This window comes from Hemiscyllium ocellatum, chromosome 11 (genome assembly GCF_020745735.1).
Source record: "Hemiscyllium ocellatum isolate sHemOce1 chromosome 11, sHemOce1.pat.X.cur, whole genome shotgun sequence".
Classification (NCBI taxonomy): domain Eukaryota; kingdom Metazoa; phylum Chordata; class Chondrichthyes; order Orectolobiformes; family Hemiscylliidae; genus Hemiscyllium; species Hemiscyllium ocellatum.
The window spans coordinates 67,013,329-67,037,374 of NC_083411.1; the positions used below are offsets into that span (position 1 = coordinate 67,013,329).

Genomic DNA, 24,046 nt, shown 5'->3' on the forward strand with positions numbered 1-24,046 from the left:
TGAACACATTGCAGGAACTCTATTTCATGTCATCATTATCTATCTTTCCAATTAATACCAGTACTTAAAAATCCACCCATATGATTATTTTATTTTCTTTTTATTTAACTTTGTAATTTATCTACTCATTTTTCTTCAACTCACTTCCATTATTAAATAATCTTGGGGTATGCTACACAATTAGTGAGATGGATTAGTTATTTATTTTATCTGTATCAATATAGATTTTGTTTTTGTCTTCATAATAACTGTAGCACAGGAGGTAAATAGCTCTTATGTGATGAGATGAGGGAAATAGATCAATTGTGTCTCTATTAATAATTTGTGTATGTTGTTTGCCGATGGCAGCTCACTGCCCTATATGAGCTACTCCTCATGATGAAGGTTTGGGAAACTATAGGTCCTGCTTGGTCTGATTATACCTCTTGGTCTAACTAAAAGAGTCTATTATGGTTAAGGTATGGTTTATTGCAACTACTTACAGATTACATTAATATGATAGATAAATCTGGAGGAAATGATCTTACTCATTTGAACTGCCCACAAGTTCATGTGACATCATCATCAGAAGTTACGCCATCAGGTGATGAAGGAGCAGCACTCCAAAAGCTTGTGATTTTAAATAAACCTGTTGGACTATAACTTAGTGTTGGTTGACTTCTGACTTTGTGCACCCCAGTCCAACACCAGCATCTCCACATCATGACATTATCACGACAGATCAGCTGAGTTTCTCTAGTATTTTTGTGGTTGTTTTGTGTCCACACCATTAAGATTCAAGGTGACTTTATGCATGGAAAATCATGTCTCATGAACTTGATTAAGTTTTTGAAGAAGTAGCAAAGAGGATTGATGAGGGCAGAGCATAGATATGATTTGTATGGACTTCAGTAAGGCATTCAACAAGGTTCCCATGGGAGACTGGTTCGCAAGAGAACTAGCCATTTGGATGCAGAACTGGCTCAAGGGTAGAAGACAGAGGGTGGTGTTGGAGGGTTGTTTTTCAGACTGGAGGTCTTGTGCTGGGTTCACTACTTTTCATCATTTATATAAATGATTTGGATGTGAACATAGGAGGTATGGTTAGTAAGTTTGCAGATGACACCAAAATTGGAGGTGTAGTGGACAGCGAAGAAGGTTACCTCAGATTACAATGTGATCTTAATCAGATGGACCAATGGGCTGAGAAGTGGCAGATGGAGTTTAATTTAGATAAATGTGAAGTGCTGCATTTTGGGAAACCAAATCTATACACTTCATGGTAAGGTCCTAGGGAGTGTTGCAGAACAAAGAGATCTTGGAGTGCAGGTTCAGAGTTCCTTGCAAGTGGAGTCACAGGTAGATAATATAGTGATGAAGGCATTTGGTATGCTTTCCTTTAGTGATCAGACCATTGCGTAAAGGAGTTGGGAAGTCATGTTGCAGCTGTACAGGACATTGGTTAGGCCACTTTTGGAATATTATGTGCAATTCCAGTCTCCTTCCTATTGGAAGGATGTTGTGAAAATTGAAAGGGATCAGAAAAGATTTACAAGAATGTTGCCATTGTTGGAGGATTTGAGCTATAGAGAGAGGTTGAATAGGCTAGGGCTGTTTTTCCTGGAGCATCGGAGACTGAGGAGTGACTTATAGACATTTATAAAATCATGAGGGACATGGATTGGGTAAATAGACAAAGTCTCTTCCTTGGGGTCTGGGAGTCCAGAACTAGAGGGCATGGGTTTGGGGTGAGAGGGAAAGACATGAAACAGACCTAAGGGGCAACTTTTTCATGCAAATGATGATGTGTGAGTGGAACGGGCTGCCAGAGGAAATGGTGGAGATTGGTACAAATGTAACATTTGAAAGGCACCTGGATGGGTATATGAATAGGAAGGGTTTGGGAAGATATGGCCCAGTGTTGGCATGGGACTAGGATACCTGATCAGCATGGACAAGTTGGACTGAAGGATGTGTTTCCATGCTGTACATTTCTATGACTCTATGGTGCCAGCCTAACAACTCTTTCTGAGCTCTCTATAGTAGAACTTGCTCTTACGTATCGTGCAAGTATTCTGCTCTTTTAAACCTCAATTCTAAGTCTGTCAAAATTGCTAACAATGTTCTCTGTAGCATTATATTCCTCGTTCTGTTTCATTATTCTTATAGATTTTGTATAGTATGATCTTCCTGTACTGCATGCAAAACAAAACTTTTCACTGTACCTAGGTACATGTGAGAATAATAAATCAAATAAAATCAAATGTACATGAGTCTTCTTAACGGTAACTTTTTTCAGATGCTTAAATACCCACACACAATTTAGACTGGTGTAGTTTCCAGTCCACAACAATCAAAAGCATTCAGAAACCAGTTTTGATATTTATACATGACAATAACAAACACATGAACTGAGAAATGTTCAGCAAGAATTCCAGGTTCCTTGGATAAAAGGTGGAATGTGAACAGATCAATCTTGAGGCAACTTGTGCAGCAATAATAAGAGCAATTGCTCACTATTGGCGTCCCATGGCAGCTGAATAGAAGTGAACAGAGTGATATAAACAGACTTAGGATGTGTGCATTTTTTCCAGAGACTGTGATCCTACTGGAAGAGAAGAAGCTTACTCTCAGGAAAATGATTGGCATGTGCAGAGATTGAAAATTAGCATATAGAACATAATCAAGGCAAAACAGTTCAGGTCTTACATTGTGCTGATAGATACATCACAGACAAAGCGCAGAATGAAAATATTGCAGAAGACAGAACAGAATCATTTTACACACAAACAATGTGCTCAGAAGGAAACACAATGAAGCAAGTTCAAATGGCTAAAAGAGATATCGGCTGAAGGTTCTGACAAATCACCCTGCACCAAACAACCGCTAGATGAATTGTGACTGAATGAGGAATGCAGAATAAGAACATCAGGTCAAGATAAAATGTTAGATAGATTACTGATGCAACATGTGATCTTCGAAGATTTGTGTAAAGTGTTACAACATGGTGATCCACAAGTGAAGCCTTGGAGCAAGTAAATCTGAAGCTATATGATGATACCATACCTGTTCCAGAGGACAGTTCAGTCTGAGAACCAAATGCATTATGAAGACATTGAGTTCCAAGTCACTGATGACAGGAAATGAAGCCACTCAGCTCAGCCACAGCAAACCCAAAGCTTAACTGATAACCTTCACATTCCAAAAACAACTTGCAACATGTTGCGGCTGTTAGACCCCTGATGTGAAATGGATTCCACAAGGAGTACAATGGTGTGTTGACAGGACTCGGATGTCTTCCTGGAGAATGACATCTTGAAGTAGCTTCAAGACCAATTCAGCATCTGCCAAAGTAAATTCCAGCTGCCCTCTGGTCCAGCTTGAAAGCTGAGATAGAAAAGCTGGAAGACAAGCAGGCATCCAGAAAGTGACACCTACTACAGAATGGGTAACAGTGAAACAAACTGGAAAGCCAAAATTATGTATCGACCTGAAGGATGAAGAGATCTCACAATCCATACTGACAATTAAAGAAATATTGACAGAATTTGTAAAGGAAAATCTTCTTATTTCACCAGATGTAAAGGATACAGATTACCAAGTGAAGCGGGATGAAAACAGTCAGTTTCTAACTAGATTTTAGATGCTATTTGCAAGAAGGTTGAACCTGCTGTAGTGATGATAACAAGGTCAACTGATAAACCTTATGGAATATGAATTCCTTGATTTGGGCTGTTAATCTAGTCCACTCAGGGAGCCTTGGCTGACAAGTAACAACAGGAATATCAAACATCCTGTTCACTGAGAGCTAGCTCTGAGGAAACTGGATTAGTGTCAAGAGCTTTCCACATGTAAATAAAAGGTGATGAGTTACTGGCCACTATTGAGTTATTTCCGTGGCAACAAGGGAAAGAATGCGCCTGAAGAAATTTGTTCACAACAGTCATCTTTGAATTGGGCTAAGAATTTCTGGCATGATGCTGTTATTTACTCTTTGCTTCTGCCATCAAACATTGAGCCCAGTACGTGGAAAGAATGTTTTACTTATCTGGGCAATTGACATTGAGATAGATAAAAAGCAATGAGTAATTCTCCTGACAGCTTGTGGAGCTTTTTTGATTATTCAGAGCCTAACTTTCCCTGAGGCACCAGATACTAAAACCTTCCAAGAGTTGAAGGAATGAGTTAAGGAATATTTCCAAACCATCTCTAATTCTGAGATGCTATTGATTTTATTTAGCAATTCGAGAACCAGTGGAATCCATAATGGGGGTTTTGCTAAGTTAAGATGACTGATAGAGGAATGTGACTATGGTTTAACCCTTAATAAGATGCAGAGAGGCCATTTTATACGTGAAATTAATGATATAACCACTCAAAAGCATCTTTTGACTGAAGCCCAACAGGACTTCAAACAGGCAGTACAACTGGCTTTAACATAGGAAAATGCAGCAAGTGGAACATATGAGTTGCAGGGTATTCTGATGGAAATGGACACTCTTGCCAGGCTGACTGAGCTTGGGGAACACCACTTGAGTGAAGATAATTGCATAACCTCACTCACTTTAGACAGAGGGACTCTTGGTTATCAAAACCCCAAACAAAGCAAAGCCTCAGGCAAATAGTTAAAATTTTCTTCTGGATCCAGGCTGGCAAACCATGCTGGTATATGAGCTCAAGAAAGTAAAGGAGTCTCATTAGACCTAAATTGAGTAAAAGAACTCATTGGCTGGTATCCAGGAGACTACACACCCTGCAAAGTCCACTTACATTTGGTTTGGAACAGTTAAATTGCTTAGCAACATCCAAATCAAAACCAATCAAAATGAATGGTTAAATGGTTACCCAGTTCTAATAAAGGTCAATAACAGTGATTCAGCGATCATAGAATAATTCTAACAAAGTTCACCCTGGATTCCAACCCTTAAGTTTGCATAAGACCTTGGCCAGACTGAAAACCTGAACTGGGGAACCTTTACAGATTAAGGGTACAACTTCGGTTCTGGTCTCTTACGAGAAGCAGTTGGTTAGTTACCACGGATTGTGATATAAACCTCAGGCCCAAACTAGATGGGGCTAAATCAGTTAAGAAAGATTCACCTAGCTTGGTTCAATGTTTTTAAATTAGAAAATGGCTGCGTGAGTGAAGTCCTAATTAAATACCTGGAAGGTTTACAGGAGAAAAAGGCACCTTACATGTTGACCAGGAAGCAATTCCATGATTCTACAAGGCCCACCCAGTGCCATTTAATAAACGGCAAAAATAGAGGCAGAAATCAGAAGGCTGGAAAGCAAACAAAGCATCAAATCAGTTCAATTTGCAGAATGGGCAGCACCGGTTGTGCTGATTGTAATGGACAGGTTGGTTCACATTTGTGGGGATTTTAAACAATTGGTAAACTGCTTTTTGCAGCTAGATAAATACACAATCCTTCGCATAGAGGATTTATGTACAAAGCTAGCAGGGGGGGCTGTCCTTCACGAAGCTGGACATGAACCGTGTGTACTTGCAATTGTGGTTAGATGACGATCCCCAGAAGTATGCCTCAATTAATACCCATAAAGATTTGTACTGATAGACCAGACTCTCACTTGGGGTATCATTAGTCTGTGCAATTATACAGCGGACGACTGAGAATATTTTATAAGGTCTATTCCGGTCACTATTTATCTAGATCATGTACTACCAACAGTGAAGACAAATAAGGAGCATATAAACAACTTGGACATTAACTTTCGATGTTTCATCCAGGTGGGCATACACCTTAGAAGGGAAAAATGTGTGTTCCAGGCACCCCTAGTGTTCTACTTGGGCCACAGAGTCGACAAGACTGGGTTTCACAAATTGGAAGATACATTATAAACCTTTGAATTTGATACGGTAAAGTCTTGGTTTCTCGTTAGCAATAATATGACAATGTTATCTGTGAGGTTTTTGTGCTCAAAGTAAAATTTTTTCATAGTACAGTCACTCCTCTCTCAAGGTGCCTTTATATATAGGGTTAGTTAGACCTTTCCCATAGTACAGTACTAGAATTAAATCACCTGTTCCTTATTTTATTCTTTGACATACCACTTAGAAAACTAGCCTGCATATATTCTCTGTAGTTATTTATTATTTAATATCAGGTTTATCTCGACTGTAAACATTATGTTCCAACATGATTAATGTATGAACCTTATGACATGTACCTCTAAGTTCTTACTTTATACTCTTCCTGACAACACAACTTCTGTCATTGGGTCTAGAACTCTAAGAAATACTTCCTGCCACTTGCTTTTCCTTAGCTCCCACACAAGCTGACTTTAGTCTTGATCTGAGGAAAAATATTTTCTCTCTACTGAAAGTTTAGGATTGGAGCTAAACTGTTTTTCCATTTTGCTGATCATTCTGGATATAATACTTTAGTTTTCAATTTTTTTCTATTTTCCTTTCTGATGCCACATGAGTCACAAATGCTCAATTGTTTGGGAATCATGCCAGGGCCTGAACAATATGGGCTATGGTGAGAAAGGTAGCAGAATGGTCCAAGATGTCTGGTGAGGTCTAACTCTATGTTGCTGCATCCTGTAACCCTGTTCCAGCCATTGAGGGGAGATTCTCTCTCGGGTGGTGCTAGTTGGCTATGAAGGGGGATTGTTGTTTGTTAGCAACCTTATTAACTCGACAGCTCACCTCATTCAAATGCAGCTACCTAGCCTACCATTCACAGATGGGAGCGACAAATGCTCATCACGGAAGTCAGGGTTGGAACCTGCTCACCGTTGGCTATAAAGAGCCTTCATATTTCTCACCACACAGTAGTATCTCAGGGTATTATCCACAGGCACTGGCTGCTTGTATCCCTCATCCACAGACATTGATATTCGATATTTACCGATCTATAATGGCCATTCCGATCTACTTGCCAAATGCATAGGAAGCACAAACCTGTATTGGCAACTAGCACTGGACTAAAGACCTTAAGCCATAAGGAATACGACCAAGAGTAGTCACTTGATAGCATCATGGCTGATTCAACACTCTCATATCCACTTTCCCACCCTATTCCGTAACTCTTGATTCCTCTACTGATCAAGGATCTATCTCTCTCAGCCTTAAATATAGACAAGGATTCTGCCCCCACTGCTCTCCATAGCAAGGAGTTCCAAGGACCTAAAACCCTCTAAGAGAAGAAATTCATCCTCGTCTGTCTTCAATTGGTGCCATTTTATTCTGAGGCTGTTCCCTCAAGTCCTGGACTTTCTCGTGAGAGGAAGCATCCTCTCAGCACTCATCTTGTCAAGCCCCTTAAGAATCTCATCTCCTTCAATAAGGTCACCTCTCAGTCTTCTAAACTCCAGTGAGTAGAGTCCACTCTGTTTTGCCTCTCTCATAAGACAATGCCCCCGTATCTTTAATTGTCCTTTCTTGAATTCCCTCCAATGAAATGATATTTTTCCTTAAGTAAGGGACCTAAACAACTCTCAGGACTCCAGATGTGGTCTGAATAGCACCTTGTACAGTTGCACTAAGGCTCCCCTACTCCTATACTCCAACCCCTTTGAAATATTTCAACATTTCCATTTGCCTTCCTGTTTAATGGCTATATCTGTGTGCTCACTGTTTTACGTACAAACATGCCCAAGTCCCTTTATATTGCAACTTTCTGCAGTTTTTTTCTCCATTTAAATAATATTCTGTCCTCTTGTTCTTTCAAAATAAACAACTTCACATTTTCTCACATTTTACACTATTGCCAACATTTTGTCCATTTACTTAACCTATCAATATCTCTCTGTAACTATTTGTATCTGTCTCTCAACCTGCCTTTCCAACTATTTTTCTGTAATCTTCAAATTTGGCTATAGCACATTCACTTCCTTCTTCCAAATCACATTTTCGGTCCCAGCTCTGAAGCTTGTGGAACCCTACTGGTTACAGGTCATCAGTTTGAAAAAGAACCCCTTATCCCAATTCACTGCTTCCTACTCATTAACCAGTTCTCTACCTGTGTCAATATACTGCTTCCAACACTGTGGTCTCTTACCTTATGACAACATTTATTTTGGTACATTGTAGAACATGTTCTGTAAGTTCAAATACAGCACATCTAGCGGTTCCCCTCTCTCCACTCTGGTCGATATTTTCTCGAAAAACTAGTCAGACACAATATTCCTTTCATGAAGCCATGATGACTGTTTATTTAGATTTTGATTTTCCGAATGTTCCACTATTTCCTTAAATAATTTTAATATTTTTTGAACAATAGATGTTAGGATAATTAGCCAATAGTTACCATCTTTTAGCCTCCCTCCCTTTTTGAATAGAAGTGTCACATGAATAGTTTTTCAATCCTCTCCAACCCCTCCCACCTCAGTTATAATCTCTTCCAACCTCTTCTGTCAAGCTGAAGATACTAAAGCTTAAACCCACATAACAACAGATTCAAGAACAGCTTCTTCCCCACTGTTATTAAACTTCTGAACAGATCTCAAATTTAACTTTAATGTTGATCTTGTTGTCTATGCACCTTCTCAGCAGTCATAACACTGTATTCTTAGCTCAGTTCTATTACTCTAATGTACTTTGTATGAAATGATCTACCTACACTGCATGCAAAACAAAACATTTCACTGTACTTAGGGACATATGACAAAGCAAAATCAAATCAATTTAAAACCTCTTGATTTTCCACAACCCAAAGATTTTTGGAAAATTACAACTAATGCATCTCCTGTCTCTGTAGCTACCTCTTTTGGGATTTTAGGATTGATACAGCATTGAGATTTTACACACAGAGATAGACATCCAGCTCATCAATTGGACCGTAGTATCTCAGGGTTGCTCGCTTACAGTCTTGGCACATGCTCATGTAGCACCTACCTGCATGTTCACAACATTCTAGGCTTGCAGCTCCTTTCCCTGCAGTCACATCAGAAGGTCTGACTTGCTGCTTAGCTACCCAGAAGGGGACATACACCTTGCAGTGCAGCAGTGTATTACATCAATCTCAAACCTACTCCAAGTGCCATTGTCAGTCTGTTGGATCCCTATAAAGGAACTAGGAGAAAGGATATCAGTTTCTCCACTGGAGAAAATGACATCTCGCTGTTTCCTGCAAAATATGAAAGAAAAGGCATCATTGCCAAGGTTAGGAATGTTGGGCAATCAGTCATGCTGAAAGTGGAGTTACTGAGTGGAGCAAAGAGTGGTACTTACTCAGTTGGTGGGCCATGAATATCTCAGCATGCTCATGGTATCAGTGCCAGATTCTTCTGGAAGGGCCAGGAAACTCACCTCTCGTAAGGTGAAGAGTTTAATGTTCAGTGGGTGTTTCACGTCCTGGCTCTTCCCATGTTGTTCTGGGCTGTTTTGTCCTGTAATGAAAGAAAGAGGGATTGACAAAGGTGCAGGTGAGTGAAAGGCAGGTGAATGAGGGGTTGGCGCAGAGGGCATGGAGGATTAGTAGTATCAGGCAGAGGGAACAACAGCAAATGAGGGAAGATATTGTAATGGTCGGTGTGGGAGAGCATGCATCTTGGCAGGAGCTAGGTGCAGTAGCAGAGATAGAGTCAGTGTGATGCAGCAGAAAGAGAGAGTGAGGTGCAGCACTCATCCTGATGCAGCAGACAATATAATTGACCCTCTTCTCCCTCTCTTTCTCACACACACAAACATACAGACACATAGCAGTATGACACATACATAAATACACACACATACACAAGCACCTATTTTACCCTCACTACACACAGACACCCAATCGTCCCCATACATAAGAAAGCACATACAATGTGTCTAAATGGCTACCGCCCAATAGCTCTGTCTTCAATCATGAAATGCTTTGAGAGGCTGGTCACGGCCTGCAGCTATTCGAGCCTCCTAGCCTGCATTGATCTGCTGCAATTTGCCTAGCAGTGTAACAGGTCCACAATGTATGCTATTTCCCTAGCTCTGCACTCATCCCTGGAACATCTGGATAACAATGACACCTAAGTCAAGATTAGAGTGGTGCTGGAAAAGCACAGCAGGTCCGGCAGCATCCGAGGACCAGGAAAATTGATGTTTCGGGCAAATGCTCTTCATTAGAAATGAGCTTTTAAGGTCAGGGTGGAATGTGTTGGTGAAGTTGATGAGCTGCTCAACCTCCTCGCAGGAGCATGAGGTGGTGTCGATGCAGTCATCAATGTAGCGGAGGAAGAGGAGGGGAGTGGTGCTGGTGTAACTCTGGAAGATGGACTGTTCTACATAGCCAACAAAGAGACAGGCATAGCTGGGGCCCGTGCAGGTGCGCATGGCTACCCCTATGGTCTGGAGGAAGTGGGAGGATTCAAAGGAGAAAATGTTAAGGATGAGGACCAGTTCAGCCAAAAGAATGAGTGTCATTGGAAGGGTACCTGTGGGGACATCAGGAGAGGAAGAAACTGAGGGCTTAGAGGCTCTGGTCATGGCGATGGAGGTGTAAAGGGATTGGATGTCCATGGTAAAGATGAAGTGTTGGGAGCCTGGGAAATGAGTTGGAGGAGGTGGAGGAAGTGGGTGGTTCTCAATGGTATGTGGGGAATTCCTGGACTAGGGGGGAGAGGACAGGATTGAGATAGACGGAGAGGAGTTTGGTGGGGCAGAAGCAGGCTGAGACAATGAGTCGGCTGGGATGGTCAGGCTTGTGGATCCTCCATGATCATTGTGCTCATTCGTGATGAAGGGCTTTTGCACGAAATGTTGATTTTCCTGCTCCTCAGTTGCTGCCTGACCTGCTGTGCTTTTCCAGTACAACTCTAATCTTGACTCTGATCTCCAGCATCTGCAGTCATCACTTTCGCCAACAATGACACCTAAGTCAGACTCCTGCTTATCAGCTACATATCCATCTTCAACATTATTCCCCCAAGACTGATCTCAAAATTGTATAGTACCTGTGTGCATAAAGGCCTGGTATGGCAACTGCTCTGCCCAAAATCATAAAACTACAGAAGTTGGTGTGCACAGCCCAGACCATCACAGAAGCCAACCTTCCATTCATGGACTCCATGGCTCACTGCTGCAGAAAGGCTGCCAAAATCATCAAGTAGAACATCGGTAATGATCTCCTACAACCTCTTCCATCAGGCAAAAGATACAGAAGCCTGACACACACACCAGCAGGTTCTGAAGCAGCAGCTTCATCCCAGCCATTATTAGATTGTTGAATGGACTCCCTAGCCTCAAACAATGCTGATCTTGCTAACGTTGCTCTCGCCTAGTGCATGTCCTGTGCAATGTAACCTCTGTGCTTCTGTCGAGGTCTTTCTGATCTATACATTCTTGCTTACCATGAACTGTCTGTACTGCTTGTAAGCAAAGCTTTTCATTGTACTTTGGTACACATGACAATACATAAGTAAATCAAGTCTTGTTTAAAGTCCTATCTAGAGAAACAGAAAGAAGAAAAAGCAAAGTTAACAATGAAGTAACATCTCTCATTACACAGACCGAGCAACAGAGCTGGACTGTGCTGTTTTTAGAATGTGCCTCTGTGTTCTGACTCCTCTGTAACCTCAAACAGATCAAGCTGAATCAGACAAGGTGAAACAATGGCCCTGGTTATACTATTAGAAATGACGAAATATTTGAAACAAAATAAAAACGATGGTATGACTGAAAGTGCTACTGGATGCTTGACAAAACTTGTATCTCTTAACTGTCATCAGAAGAGGCATATCAACCTCATCTATTAAGATTAATAGAAAATGCCTGCTCTCTTAATATTCTGTGTATCCCAAGAACAAGATATAAAAACAAATCTTAAATAAATTGTATTTCAAAAATATATTCCACTTTTCCAGACCCACTCTGCAATCTCACTCTGAATGATGGATATTTTGAAATCGTTAATGCAACATGGCTGCAGGCAAACAACAAAACTTGTCCCATTGGATCCGAAATCCCTATTCCTTACCAGGGTCCGAGTGAGCAATACTGGGAGTAAGTACATTGCTGCAGAGAGCAGCATCGATAACCTCAACAGTAACTCCTCTTGGGAGAGATGATTTGTGAATGTCCTGTTTTAATGAGAGAGAAGATGTTTAATTTCAATAGAGATGTTATTTAAGTCATACTCTTGTCACAAAATAACATCACAAGAGAGGTCTTTTCGTAAGTTAACAATACACTGACCTCTAACACTATGAGCTTCCTTGAACAATATTTATGCACTGAAACCTTGAGTGAACTCTTATTTACTTTCTTGTTTATCAGAGGTTCTGTGGTTGATGTCCCTTTCTCTGTACTTTTAATTTAATACAGTACTGTATTTAATTCCATGGGCTTTGGAATGAATTAGGAAAACTCTCTGAGAACAGGCACCATGTTCAACAATATGAATTAGCTGAATTCATTGGGATGCAGAGTGACTAACATAGTTAGCTTAACAGTGCAATTACATTAATCTAATATTTTTTATCTATAATGAGCATTCATATCTTTTCTGTTGTCATTTTCTTCAGTAAAGCGGTTTTACGCCGTACAAGTTCAGTGGATGAGACTGGGGACATAGTCTGGCATTTAGCGCTCTGTCTGCTTCTGACCTGGCTAATAGTTGGGGCATCGTTATCAAAAGGAACCAAATCTTCAGGAAAGGTAAATGATTAGTGATGAATCGTGTTATAACTAGAGACAAAGTACAAATTTCTGTAACAGTGAAACTAGGACTTATGAATCTTTTGTGATGTGTAGGTGATGGTAATAGTGTCTCTCTAGGGAGTGGGAGATCAATAATTCATCAGCACTTCAGGCCTGAGGGAGATCTGAAGATCTTTCTCCTGAGAGAAAGAACAGCAGCAATTCCCCCAAACCCCTGCAATGTCTCCCTCCTTCTAAGGGTTTCATCCCTGCTACAGGCACTCTGGGGGAATTTCCAATGGCTCTGGAAGGCTGAGAAGAACTGGGGGAAGGGACTGACTAGATTAGGGCGAGCATTTGATTTGAATGAAATGCAATTTTGTCTGGACAGTGAGAATGACAAAAACCCTGAGCAATCAATATGAGGAGTACAATTGATTCACCATGCTCGAAACATTGACTCTCCTGCTTGTCAGATGCTGCCTGACCAGCTGTACTTTTCTAGTGCCACACCTTTCGACTCTGAATACCGTGCCAGCAATACAGGAAAATCTAATAAGCTTTTCTCCATGTACAGGTGGTTTATCTCACTGCGACATTTCCTTTTGTGATTCTCGTCATCCTCCTGATCCAAGGGCTTACACTGGAAGGAGCCTCTGAAGGAATTGAATTCTACATCGGAAGCCAATCAGACTTCACCAAACTGACTGAGGCTCAGGTATGCACTTCAGAATAATCCATAGACGTTCAGCTGTGATTTTCAGTCAAGGTGTTTTCTGTTCTGAGGAAGGATCACCAGACCCAAAAGGTTAACTCTGATTCTCTCCACAGATGCTGCCAGAGCTGCTGAACTTTTCCAGCAATTTCTGTGTTTGTGTCTAATTTCCAGCATCTGTCATTCTTTGTTTTTGTTTCATACCAAAGGTAATAATTTTAAAGAGCTACATGCTACCTTTGTGTTCCTGCTCAAATGTGGGGAAACAAAGACAGAATTTTTGTGAAAGTGCAGTGTGAGTGTCAACAGTGAGTCAGGAACCATTTCTCAGTGTCATGGATTTGGCTATGACAGTGACCATGGCATTGACACGAGTGTTTGGGTGCGATGACAATCTTCACCAGCTAATGGAAAAATTTCTTCTCAGTGCTCCTTCAACTGATCCTCGTGGTCATGTTGCAGACAGTGTGGGACCACAGAGAGTGTCTGTTTCCCACTGAAGTGAACAAGGGGCTGCAAGTGGTGGAGAGAATGAACCATGGGGTCAGTGCCTCAGGGGTTTCAATGAACTCAGGAGTGAAGTTTCATGGTACTTGAAGATAGTACATCCTGTAACTCTGATTCTTTCAATATTCTTGTTCTCCCATCCCTGGAGCTGGACCTTTGTGTTAGAAAGAGGTTTCCTTCCAGAAGACTGCATAGGTAACAACAAAAACCTGACACAGAAGTCTCACTCTTTTAGGGCCCTGTTTGTCAATTTTGAGGAAGCTAATCCTCCACCTCATAGAATCCCTACAGTTTGGTAGCAGGCCATTCAGCCATCAAGTCTATCAACCCTCTGAACAGTAATCCACCAAGACCTAACTCCAGCTTGTAACCCTGTACTTCCCATGGCCAGTCCACTTAATCTGCACATCTTTTGACTGGGTGAGGAAACCGGAGTACCGTGAGGAAACCCACGCAGATGCGGGGAGAATGTGCAAACTCCACACAGACAATCGCCTGAGGGTGCAATCGAACTACAGTCCCTGACACTGAGGCAGTAGTGCTAACCACTAAGCCACTATGCTGCCAGTTGTATACCTTGTGCTAGGCATATATCCTCCTTGGATCTAGGTCTCTGTCTCCACCGTGTCTATGTGATGGAGAGGCATGTGCCTGTGGGGAAGGTTGCTGCTGATTGTCCTTGTGCTGTTGCTATTGGTATCCCTCCTGTTCCTCATCAGAGGTCCCAATTGGAGATGTACAAGCTCCCATTCTGCAGTGCTGGCAGGCAGGCAGGCAGTCCAGATTGAAGTGGAAAAATCAGGAAAGTTTCCAAAAAGTTATTCCACGATGAAGTTGCAAAACTGGCCTCTCAGAAGCAGTGCTGAGTGCAGGAGTTTCATATAGGCAGAGAAGCAGCTCAGCAGTTTCAGTCTTTGAAGTAAATTTAGCTTGTAAGTTTCACGAAGTGATAAATATCCCCTTTGACGCTAGCAAATGTGTGCCGAGCTTTTAAAGCCAGGAGGCTGAGTTTAAGTTTGGGTTAATTGGTTACTTGTCCAAAGGCTGGAACAACTCAGGTGTGTCAGCATCTGTGGAGAGAAGGCAGAGTCAATGTTTCAGGTCCAGTGACCTTCCTTCAAAATGTTAACTCTGCTTTGTCTGCATAGGTGCTGCCAGACCTGCTGAGATTCAACAGCAATTTCTGTTTTAGATTTCCACATTCCTTGGTTTTATTAATTACAACCCCTGAATGGGTTATTTCACAACTCCAAACCTGATCCAGTCAACGCTGGAAGACAGCAAGATTATATTGGGTTTTGGGTACACTGACAATCCATGGGGATTTAAGCCCATGTCCATTCCTTGGCAGCTGAAAGCTTTTAGTTTTTTTCAGCTTCTCTTAAATTGGACCCTATCCTGTCACTAATTAGTTTAAAGTTCTATCTACAACCCTTATTGTATGATTCGCTAGGTCATTGGTCACAACATAATTCAAATTAAGCCAATTGTGCAGCTCTCATTTTCTCCAGTATTTGCACCGGTGCCTCATGAACTATAGCCCCATTTCTTCCAAAGCAGTCTTTGAGCCATGCACTTACCTCTCCAACTTAATTGCCCCATGCCAATTTGCACATGGCTCAGATACTAATCCATTACTATTATTACTCTATGTCTTTACTTTATAATTTATCCTAAACTGCTCATAATCATGCTGGCGATCCTATTTCCAAGTGTTGTTGATATCTATCTCAAACACGACAACCGGATCATTCCTTTCCCACCCCAAGTTCGTCTCTAGCCCAAAAGAGACGACTTCTCGAAAGTTCTGCTCTGGATCTCCATACCTGCCTCACTCTCAGTCACACACACACACACACACACACACACACACATCTCCACCCCCGCCGACCCCCCTCCCCGTCCCTGTCCCTCAGCACAGGCTAAATTTGAAGTCATTAACCTAATGGGTCTGAAAGCCCCCTGAGGTACAGAGTCCACTGTCTCTTCCTTCTCTCTGATGTGCTGCAGTGCCCACAGTTAAGGTTCTGGCTCTTAACCTCTGAGCTGAAGTTCCTTGAACAACCAATAGTTGTTGCAAATATAGTCACAGTGGCTAGCACTAGACTCCACCAGCTCCCATCTACTCAAGCTGCAACACATCACTTACACAGCCACCAGTTTTATTTTATTAATTAATTTGGATTTTAAATATTTTCAAGACAAATTTCTTAACTTCTTCACTCTTCAGCTGTAATAGTATGTCCCGATTTAGACTACTTGACTAATTAAAAGAGACATGGAAGAAATGCACACAAACCATCTACCTGTTTCTCTGTGACATAGAAATGGGTTGTTCTGCTGCTGGATTTAATATTGCACCCTCATTGCAGATCTCACACACATCTATTCTTCTCCTTATTGGTCTGCTGTCCCCAGTCCCTCACACTTTTTGTAAAGCTGCTTACCCTGTTCTCTCTCTCCTACTCTTAATGTAGCCACTGTCCCCCTCCCACCCCCGATCATTCTCATGCTGGCTCAGAAATTATTTTTTTTTACGTACTGGTGACTGTTTCCAGGTCCTCCCGTTTCTCATTCTTTTGAGACGAAGTTAATATTGAGATTCTGTGACAAATAAAAATGTGCTAGGCTTCTAAGTTTTAACATTTTGATATCAATGTTGGGAAGGGGGCAGAATGGTTAGAGTAGGGTGAGATAGGAAGAGAAACTGTGGAGTAAAACAATGTAAGATGGAAAATAGTCACATTCAATGAAATTGAACAGGAAGGGATGGAATTTCAGGAAATTGCAGCAATTTAATTCTTTGGGCTGACTTTATTTTAGTATCTTAATTTCAGTTAATTGTTAGACTAATGTGCTGGGCTGATTTTTATCAAAACATCATTCAATGGACAGTCAGAATGACAACTTCCTCACGAATGGGTCACACAAGAAAAATAAAATTTTTCACTCTATAAAATGGTTAATAAGGGAATTCATCTACTAACTTGCGAGAATTTGGCAGGAAAAGCAGACACAGAAACAAAGTGATGCTCCTAACTGTTTAAAGAAGATATTGTCGACCAAAGGAGCCTTATTCAGTTCAGCATTGAGTTGTGGCACAAAACCAGCCCTGGTCCCTTGGGGTTAATGTAGTTCGAGTTGCTCCCCTCCCAAAAAGTGGCAAAAAGCTCAAATAATTGGGCAGGTTGGCAAAGCCCCCTTCCCACCATGTCACAAATTAAGTTCTATGTAGGAAGGTCCATGCTCACAAATCTTGAAGTGCCACTAATTAATTGAACAGCTAATGACCAGTTTAGGTCCTTATCACCACCTTCAGTGTCAGCCTTCGTAACTAGTAAGATGGCGCAGCCTGATGCTGGGTTTGGTGAATGGAGGTGACCTCAAACTAAGTCAATTTAAGGTTGCTTGGAGTTCCTGCCGAAAACCACACTCCTGCCCTTTCCTCTAACTCATTCCCTCCAACTCTCCCTTTCCTGTGACATCTCAGAATCTTAGAGCAGCATGGTGGCTCAGTGGTTAGCACTACTGCATAACAGTGCCAGGGATCTGGATTTAATTCTCGTATCAGGCAACTGTCTGTGTGGAGCTCGCACATTCTCCCAGAGACATTTTGGATTCCTCCCACAGTCTAAAGATGTGCAGGCTAGGTGGATTAGCCATAGGGAATGCAGGGTTACAGGGATAGGGTAGTGGGGTGGGTCTGTGGGATGCTCTTTGTAGGGTAGTGTGGACTCAGTGGGCCGTATGGCCAACTTCCACATTGTTAAGATTCTATGATCTACCCCGATCAGCCATTGTCCTCAGAGGGTGCAAGCCACCACTGCCTTAGCAAACAGGGCGCCAAGTGACCAACTTAAGCACCAGAGATGCACATGGTTCATTGTAACACCCATTTCCACACTGTGACCCTGAAAGTAAACTCCAGGCCACAGATTGGTCTGTTAAATGGGTTCAAATGATGCTTCCTGATACTAATTATTTCTCCTTTCTTTGTTCCAGGTCTGGATAGATGCTGCAGTTCAAATTTTCTTTTCTTGTTCAGTGGGTTCTGGCCTCTTAATAACACTGTCTTCATACAACAAATTCCATAACAACTGTTATCAAGACACCATCATTATCTGTGTTGTTAATTCTCTCACGAGTTTTTTTGCTGGATTTGTCATCTTCTCCAATCTTGGACACATGGCTTATGTCCAAAACAAGACTATTTCAGACATTGCACAGTCAGGTAAATGCAGAATCGAACTTAACAACATCTGTTAAAACATTTCAAAACAAATGATAAAAATGGATTGATTGCACAGTTTACACATTTCCATTCTGTTAGAAAAGTCTGGGTCTGACAGTTTTAGCTGAGTAATTAACTTTTATGGAGTAGGGGAGAAGGATCCTGAAGTTGTTTGGGAGTTATGCAAAATATTGTGATGGAAAGTTAAGATCAATTAGTTCAGCTAGTTACGTAAGTACTTCAGACCTAACAAGATGTAATTTCGGATCCTAAATGATTTGAAGGAGGAGATTACAGAGGTCCACTACAAAGTTGCAACTAAGACTTGTTGGCAACAATAATCACTGTATAATACATGGCCAAGTAGTTTTAAATAACAAGCTTAAATATACATTGATAAGTATCAGAATGTTTTTCACATTTGTTCTACAGATTACATGAATCCATCTGGTTTAGGGTGATCAGCACTAAGATAACAGTGTTCAACAGCCCCTTGAGTACTTTAACATTTGGGGAAATGGGTTCCCCTTTTGTCATGTAGTGACTTATCCTGCATACAGTTGTATTAGTATCCCACCGAGCTGACGACAGGCTAAGCATCATGCGGAGCACATTTACTGTTGTTGTTCTTTCTTCCTATTAGTTGGTTCTTTTGATGTTTTCATAATGCTAGCCACAAAATGGCCTTGAATTGAATTGAATTTATTGTCATGTGTACCGACACACAGTGAAAAGCTTTGTCTTGCTAGCAATACAGGCAGATCGCATAGTTAAATAGCATAGATAAGTAACTGATAGCTAAAAAGTGGCAAAAAACAAAACACAGGTAAAAGGCAAATGCTAAGAGTTTGTGAGTCCATTGTATGTCAAGCTGTGGAACTTCCTGGAACAAGAGCGGCGAGAAGAAAAGGAGGAGTGAAGAGAGGGCTGCCGGGAAGGGTAAGTTTTCCCACATAAAAAGTGACTTAATTCAGGAGTCGGGCCTCCATTTTGCCAGAGCGGCGAGGAGAGAAGGAGGAGTGAAGTGAGGGCTGCTGGGAAGGTAAAGGCTTAATTTATATTTGGGCAGTGGCTATACCGGAGATACTACACGTGTAGTATCTCCCTCCCACACCCCTCCTCTAAGCAGAAGAAAAAAAACCTGTATGTAAGGCTTTTATTTCTTATCCTTCTTTTTTATTTATTTAAGTGCATTGTTTGGTTTTGTTAGTTCATATAAAGCCAAGCTTACAATGGCAGGGGACCTCAGAGCTGTGGCATGTGACTCTTGCTTGATGTGGGAGCTCAGGAACGTGTCTGATGTTCCTGACTCTTACACTTGCAAGATGTGTGTCCAGCTGCAGCTGTTGCTTGACTGCATGACGGCTGTGGTGCTGCGGATGGACGCACTGTGGAGCATCCACGATGCTGAGGAGGTCGTGGATACAACGTTTAGTGAACTGGCCACACCGCAGGTTAGAATTGCTGAAGAAAACAATGAATGGGTGACCAAAAGACAGAAAAAGAGTAGGAAGGCAGTGCAGGTGTCCCCTGCGGTTTTCTCCCTCCAAAACAGGAATACCGTTTTGGATACTGTTGGGGGAGATGGCTCACCAGGGGAGGGCAGCAGTTGTCAAGATCATGGCACCGTGGCAGGCACTGTTGTTCAGAAGGGCAGGAAAAAGACTCATAGGGCCATAATCATAGGGGATTCTATTGTGAGGGGAGTAGATAGGCGGTTCTGTGGCCGAAAACAGGACTCCTGGATGGTATGTTGTCTCCAAAGTGCTCGGGTCAGGGATGTCACTGATTGGCTGCAGACCATTCTAAAAGGGGAGGATGAACAGCCAGTTGTCTTGGTGAATATAGGCGCTAACGATATAAGTAGAAAGCAAGATGAGGGCCTGAAAGAAGAATTCAGGGAGCTAGGAGAGAAGTTAAAGGGGAGGACCTCAAAGGTAGTGATCTCAGGATTACTACCAGTGCCACGTGCTAGCCAGTGTAGAAATGAAAAAATAGGCAGGGTGAACACGTGGCTTGAGAGATGGTGTAGGAGGGAGGGGTTCAGATTGGGACCGGTTCTGGGGAAGGTGGGACTATTACAAAAGGGACGGTCGACATCAGAACCAGAACAGAACCAATGTCCTTGGGGGAGTTTTTGTTACTGCAGTTGGGGACGTCTTAAACCAATGCGGCAGGGGTCTGGGAACGGAAGAGGAAACAAGTAGACAGCGAAGTAGAGATTGGAGACGGTAAGAATCATGATGATAGCATTAGTAAAGGGAAAATAGGCAGAGAGCAGGTGAGCGCAAAAGAACTGGTGGCCTGAAATGCATTTACTTTAATGCAGGGAGTATAGTGTGTACAATAGATGAACTTAGGGCTTAGATTGGTGCATGGGTGTATGACGTTATTGGAATCACAGAGACTTGGTTGAAGGAAAGACATAATGATTGGCACCTAAATGTTCCAGGATATAGACGCTTCAGACAGGACAGGGAGGGAAATAAAAGGGGGGATGGAGTTGCATTGCTGAGGGGGACGATATCACGGCTGTACTAAAGGAGGATGCTATGGAGGTCTTGGGTAACGAGGCATTATAGGTTGAGCTGAGAAGTAAGAAGGGTGCGGTTACATTGTTGGGGCTGTATTACAGACCTCCCAACAGTGAGCATGAGGTAGAAGAACAAATAAGTAAACAGATTATGAATAGATGTAGAGACAAGAGGGTAGTGGTGATGGGAGATTTTAATTTTCTCAACATTGGCTGGGATACACTTAGCATCAGAAGTCTGGATGAGGTACAATTTGTACGAAGCGTTCAGGAGAGGTTTCTAGAGCAGTATGTCAATAGTCCAAGGAGGGAAGGGGCCATATTCGACCTGGTACTGGGGAATGAGCCAGGACAGGTGGTAGAAGTTGCGGTGGGGGATTTCTTTGGGAACAGTGAGCACAATTCTGTAAGTTTTAGAATACTCGTAGATAAAGAAGAGATTGGTCCTAAGGAAAGAGTGCTAAACAGGGCTAAGGCCAATTATATCAAAATTAGGAAGGAGTTGGGAAATGTGGACTGGACACAGCTATTTGAAGGGAAGTCCACATTTGAGATGTGGGAGGCTTTCAAAGATAGGTTAAAGATAGTGCAGGATAGGCATGCCCCGTTGAAGGCAAAGGATAGGAAGTGCAAGATTCGTGAACCGTGGATGACAGAAGAAATTGTACGACTAGCCAAGAGGAAAAGGGAAGCATACATAAGGTCTAGGCAGCTAAGAACAGTACGAGCCCTGGAGGAATATCGGAAGAGTAGGATAAGTCTTAAACAAGGTATCAAATGGGCTAAAAGGGGTCATGAAATAGCTTTAGCAAGCAGAATTAAGGAAAATCCCAAAAGACCTTTTTCTTATATAAGAAGCAAAGGATTGGTCCACTGAAGGATAATGAAGGAAGGTTGTGTGTCGAACCTGACAGAATGGGTGAGATTCTGAATGATTACTTTGCATCAGTGTTCACCGAGGAGAGGAAGATGATGAATCTTGAGATTAGAGATAGAAGTTTGATTAGTCTGGATCACGTTGGCATAAGTAGGGAAGATATGTTGGGTATGCTCGAGGTTATTAAGGTGGACAAATCTCCAGGACCAGATGGGATCTATCCCAGGTTGCAGAGGGAGGCGAGAGAGGAAATAGCTGGGGCCCTGACAGATATCTTTGTGGCATCCTTAAATACAGGTGAGGTGCCGAAGGACTGGAAGGTTGCTCATGTTGTCCCTATGTACAAGAAGGGTCATAGGGATATTCCGGGTAACTACAGACCAGTGAGCCTGACGTCGGTGGTGGGGATGTTGCTGGAGAGGGTACTGAGAGATAGGATCTATTTATATTTGGAAAGGAATAAGCTTATCGGTGATGGGCAACATGGTTTTGTGCAGGGAAGATCGTACCTTACCAACTTGATAGAGTTCTTCGAGGAAGTGACCAAGTTGTTAGACGAAGGAAGGGCTGTTGATGTCATATACATGGACTTTAGTAAGGAGTTTGATAAGGTTCTCCATGGTAGACTAATGGAGAAAGTGTGTGCAGGGTGTTCTAGCTAGGTGGATAAAGAACTGGTTGAGCAACAGGAGACAGAGAGTAGTAGCTGAAGGGAGTTTCTCGAAATGGAGAAAGGTGACCAGTGGTGTTCCACAGGGATCAGTATTGGGGCCACTGTTGTTTGTAATATACATACATGATCCAAAAAAGGGCACTGTTGGTATGATCAGCAAGTTTGCAGATGACACAAAGATTGGTGGAGTAGCAGAAAGCATAAGAGACTGTCAAAAAATACAGGAGGATATAGATAGACTGGGGAGTTGGGCGGAAAAGTGGCAGATGGCTTTCAATCCAGACAAATGTGAGTTGATGCATATGGGCAAGTCTAACTCTAGAGCGAATTATACAATGAATGGAAGAGCCTTGGGAAAAGTTGAAGGGCAGAGAGATCTGGGAGTACAGGTCCATTGTACCCTGAAGGTTGCTGCACAGGTGGATAGTGTGGTCAAGAAGGCATATAGTATGCTTGCTTTCATTGAACGGGGTATTGAGTATAAGAGCTGGCAAGTCATTGTACAAGACATTGGTTCGGCGGCATTTAGAATACTGTGTACAGTTCTGGTCGCCACATTATCAAAAGGATGTGGACGCATTGGAGAGGGTGCAGAGAAGGTTCACAAGGATGTTGCCTGGTATGGAAGGTGCTAGCTATGAAGAGAGGTGGAGTAGGTTAGGTTTATTTTCATTAGAAAAAAAGAGATTGAGGGGGGACCTGATCAAGGTTTACAAAATCATGAAGGGTATAGACAGGGTGAATAGAGACAAGCTTTTTCCCAGGGTGAAGGATTCAATAACGAGAGGTCATGCTTTCAAGGTGAGGGTAGAAAGTTTAAGGGGGATACACATGGCAAGTACTTCACAGTGGGTGGTGGGCGTTTGGAACACGTTACCAGCAGACGTGGTAGAGGCAGGCATGGTAGATTCATTTAAGATGCGTCTGGACAGATGAATGAGTAGGTGGGAAGCAGAGGGCTACAAATGCTTAGGAATTGACCGACAGGTTTAGACGGTACATTTGGATCGGCTCAGGCTTGGAGGGCCAAAGGGCCTGTTCCTGGGCTGTAAATTTTCTTTGTTCTTTGTTCTAAGACTCAGGGCTTAGCTGCAGGAATTTCTGAGGGTAATGCCCTGAACCCGATTATCTTCAGCTACTTCATCAATCACCTTCTCTCCATCTGGAAGGTTAAAGGTGGGGATGTTCACTGATAGTCACGCTTTCTTCAGCATCATTTGAATCTCATCAGATGCTGAAGCACTCTGTGGCCATATACAGTGAAACCTGGACAATATGCAAACCTGAGCTGCTAAAAACAAAGTAACTTTCACACCTCTCATGTGTCGAACAATAACCATGTCAAACATGAGAGAATCTAACCCTCACCTCTCGACATTTAATGGCATTGTCGTTATTGAAATTCTTGTGGCCAAATCAAAGGCAAGGTTTCCCATTATGCGATGACCCCAGTCAGGATACACTGAACTGCTCACATCCCCTTAATTGGTCAGAACAAGGCTAATTTAGAAAGGACCTCTTCTCGTACCTGATTGGTCTCACAAAACTGGATTGATCTTCCTGAAGGGCAGCAACCCCCATTCCAATGTCATTCACATCGATGGCTACGTTAAATGCTTTGCATGCTTGTTGTTATACTGTTTAAAACAAATACTGCACTAAAATTTTGGTAGGATATTTCAGTAGGGCCCACTCAATACCAAGAACCTCGTAATTTCCTGTTGTGTTGTGAGAATGGGGAATTGTGCAACTGCTTTTAGCTTTGCAGCTCTAAGTAGTACTCTTCCAAGATCTACCACCCTGTCCCGGATTGGTCATTTGGGCCTTAGCAGGTTTGCTGTTTATGAGATTGACCATTAGGTCAGCTTATTGTATTTTCTGGCTTCGGGTTGCTCCCATAATGTCCAGGGAAGTGCAGATTAGGTTGATTAGCCATGGGAAATGCAGG

General features: G+C 42.2%; 1 protein-coding gene across 1 annotated transcript in view; it reads left to right on the forward strand.

Moving 5' to 3' along the window:
* Positions 1-24,046, forward strand: part of LOC132820054 (sodium- and chloride-dependent neutral and basic amino acid transporter B(0+)-like) — a 129,297-nt gene that overhangs the window by 79,055 nt on the left and 26,196 nt on the right. Inside the window, exons 6-9 of the mRNA XM_060831973.1 lie at positions 11,788-11,926; positions 12,448-12,580; positions 13,140-13,280; positions 17,787-18,015. Coding sequence (XP_060687956.1) covers positions 11,788-11,926; positions 12,448-12,580; positions 13,140-13,280; positions 17,787-18,015 — 642 coding nt within the window. The remainder of the gene's footprint in view (positions 1-11,787; positions 11,927-12,447; positions 12,581-13,139; positions 13,281-17,786; positions 18,016-24,046) is intronic.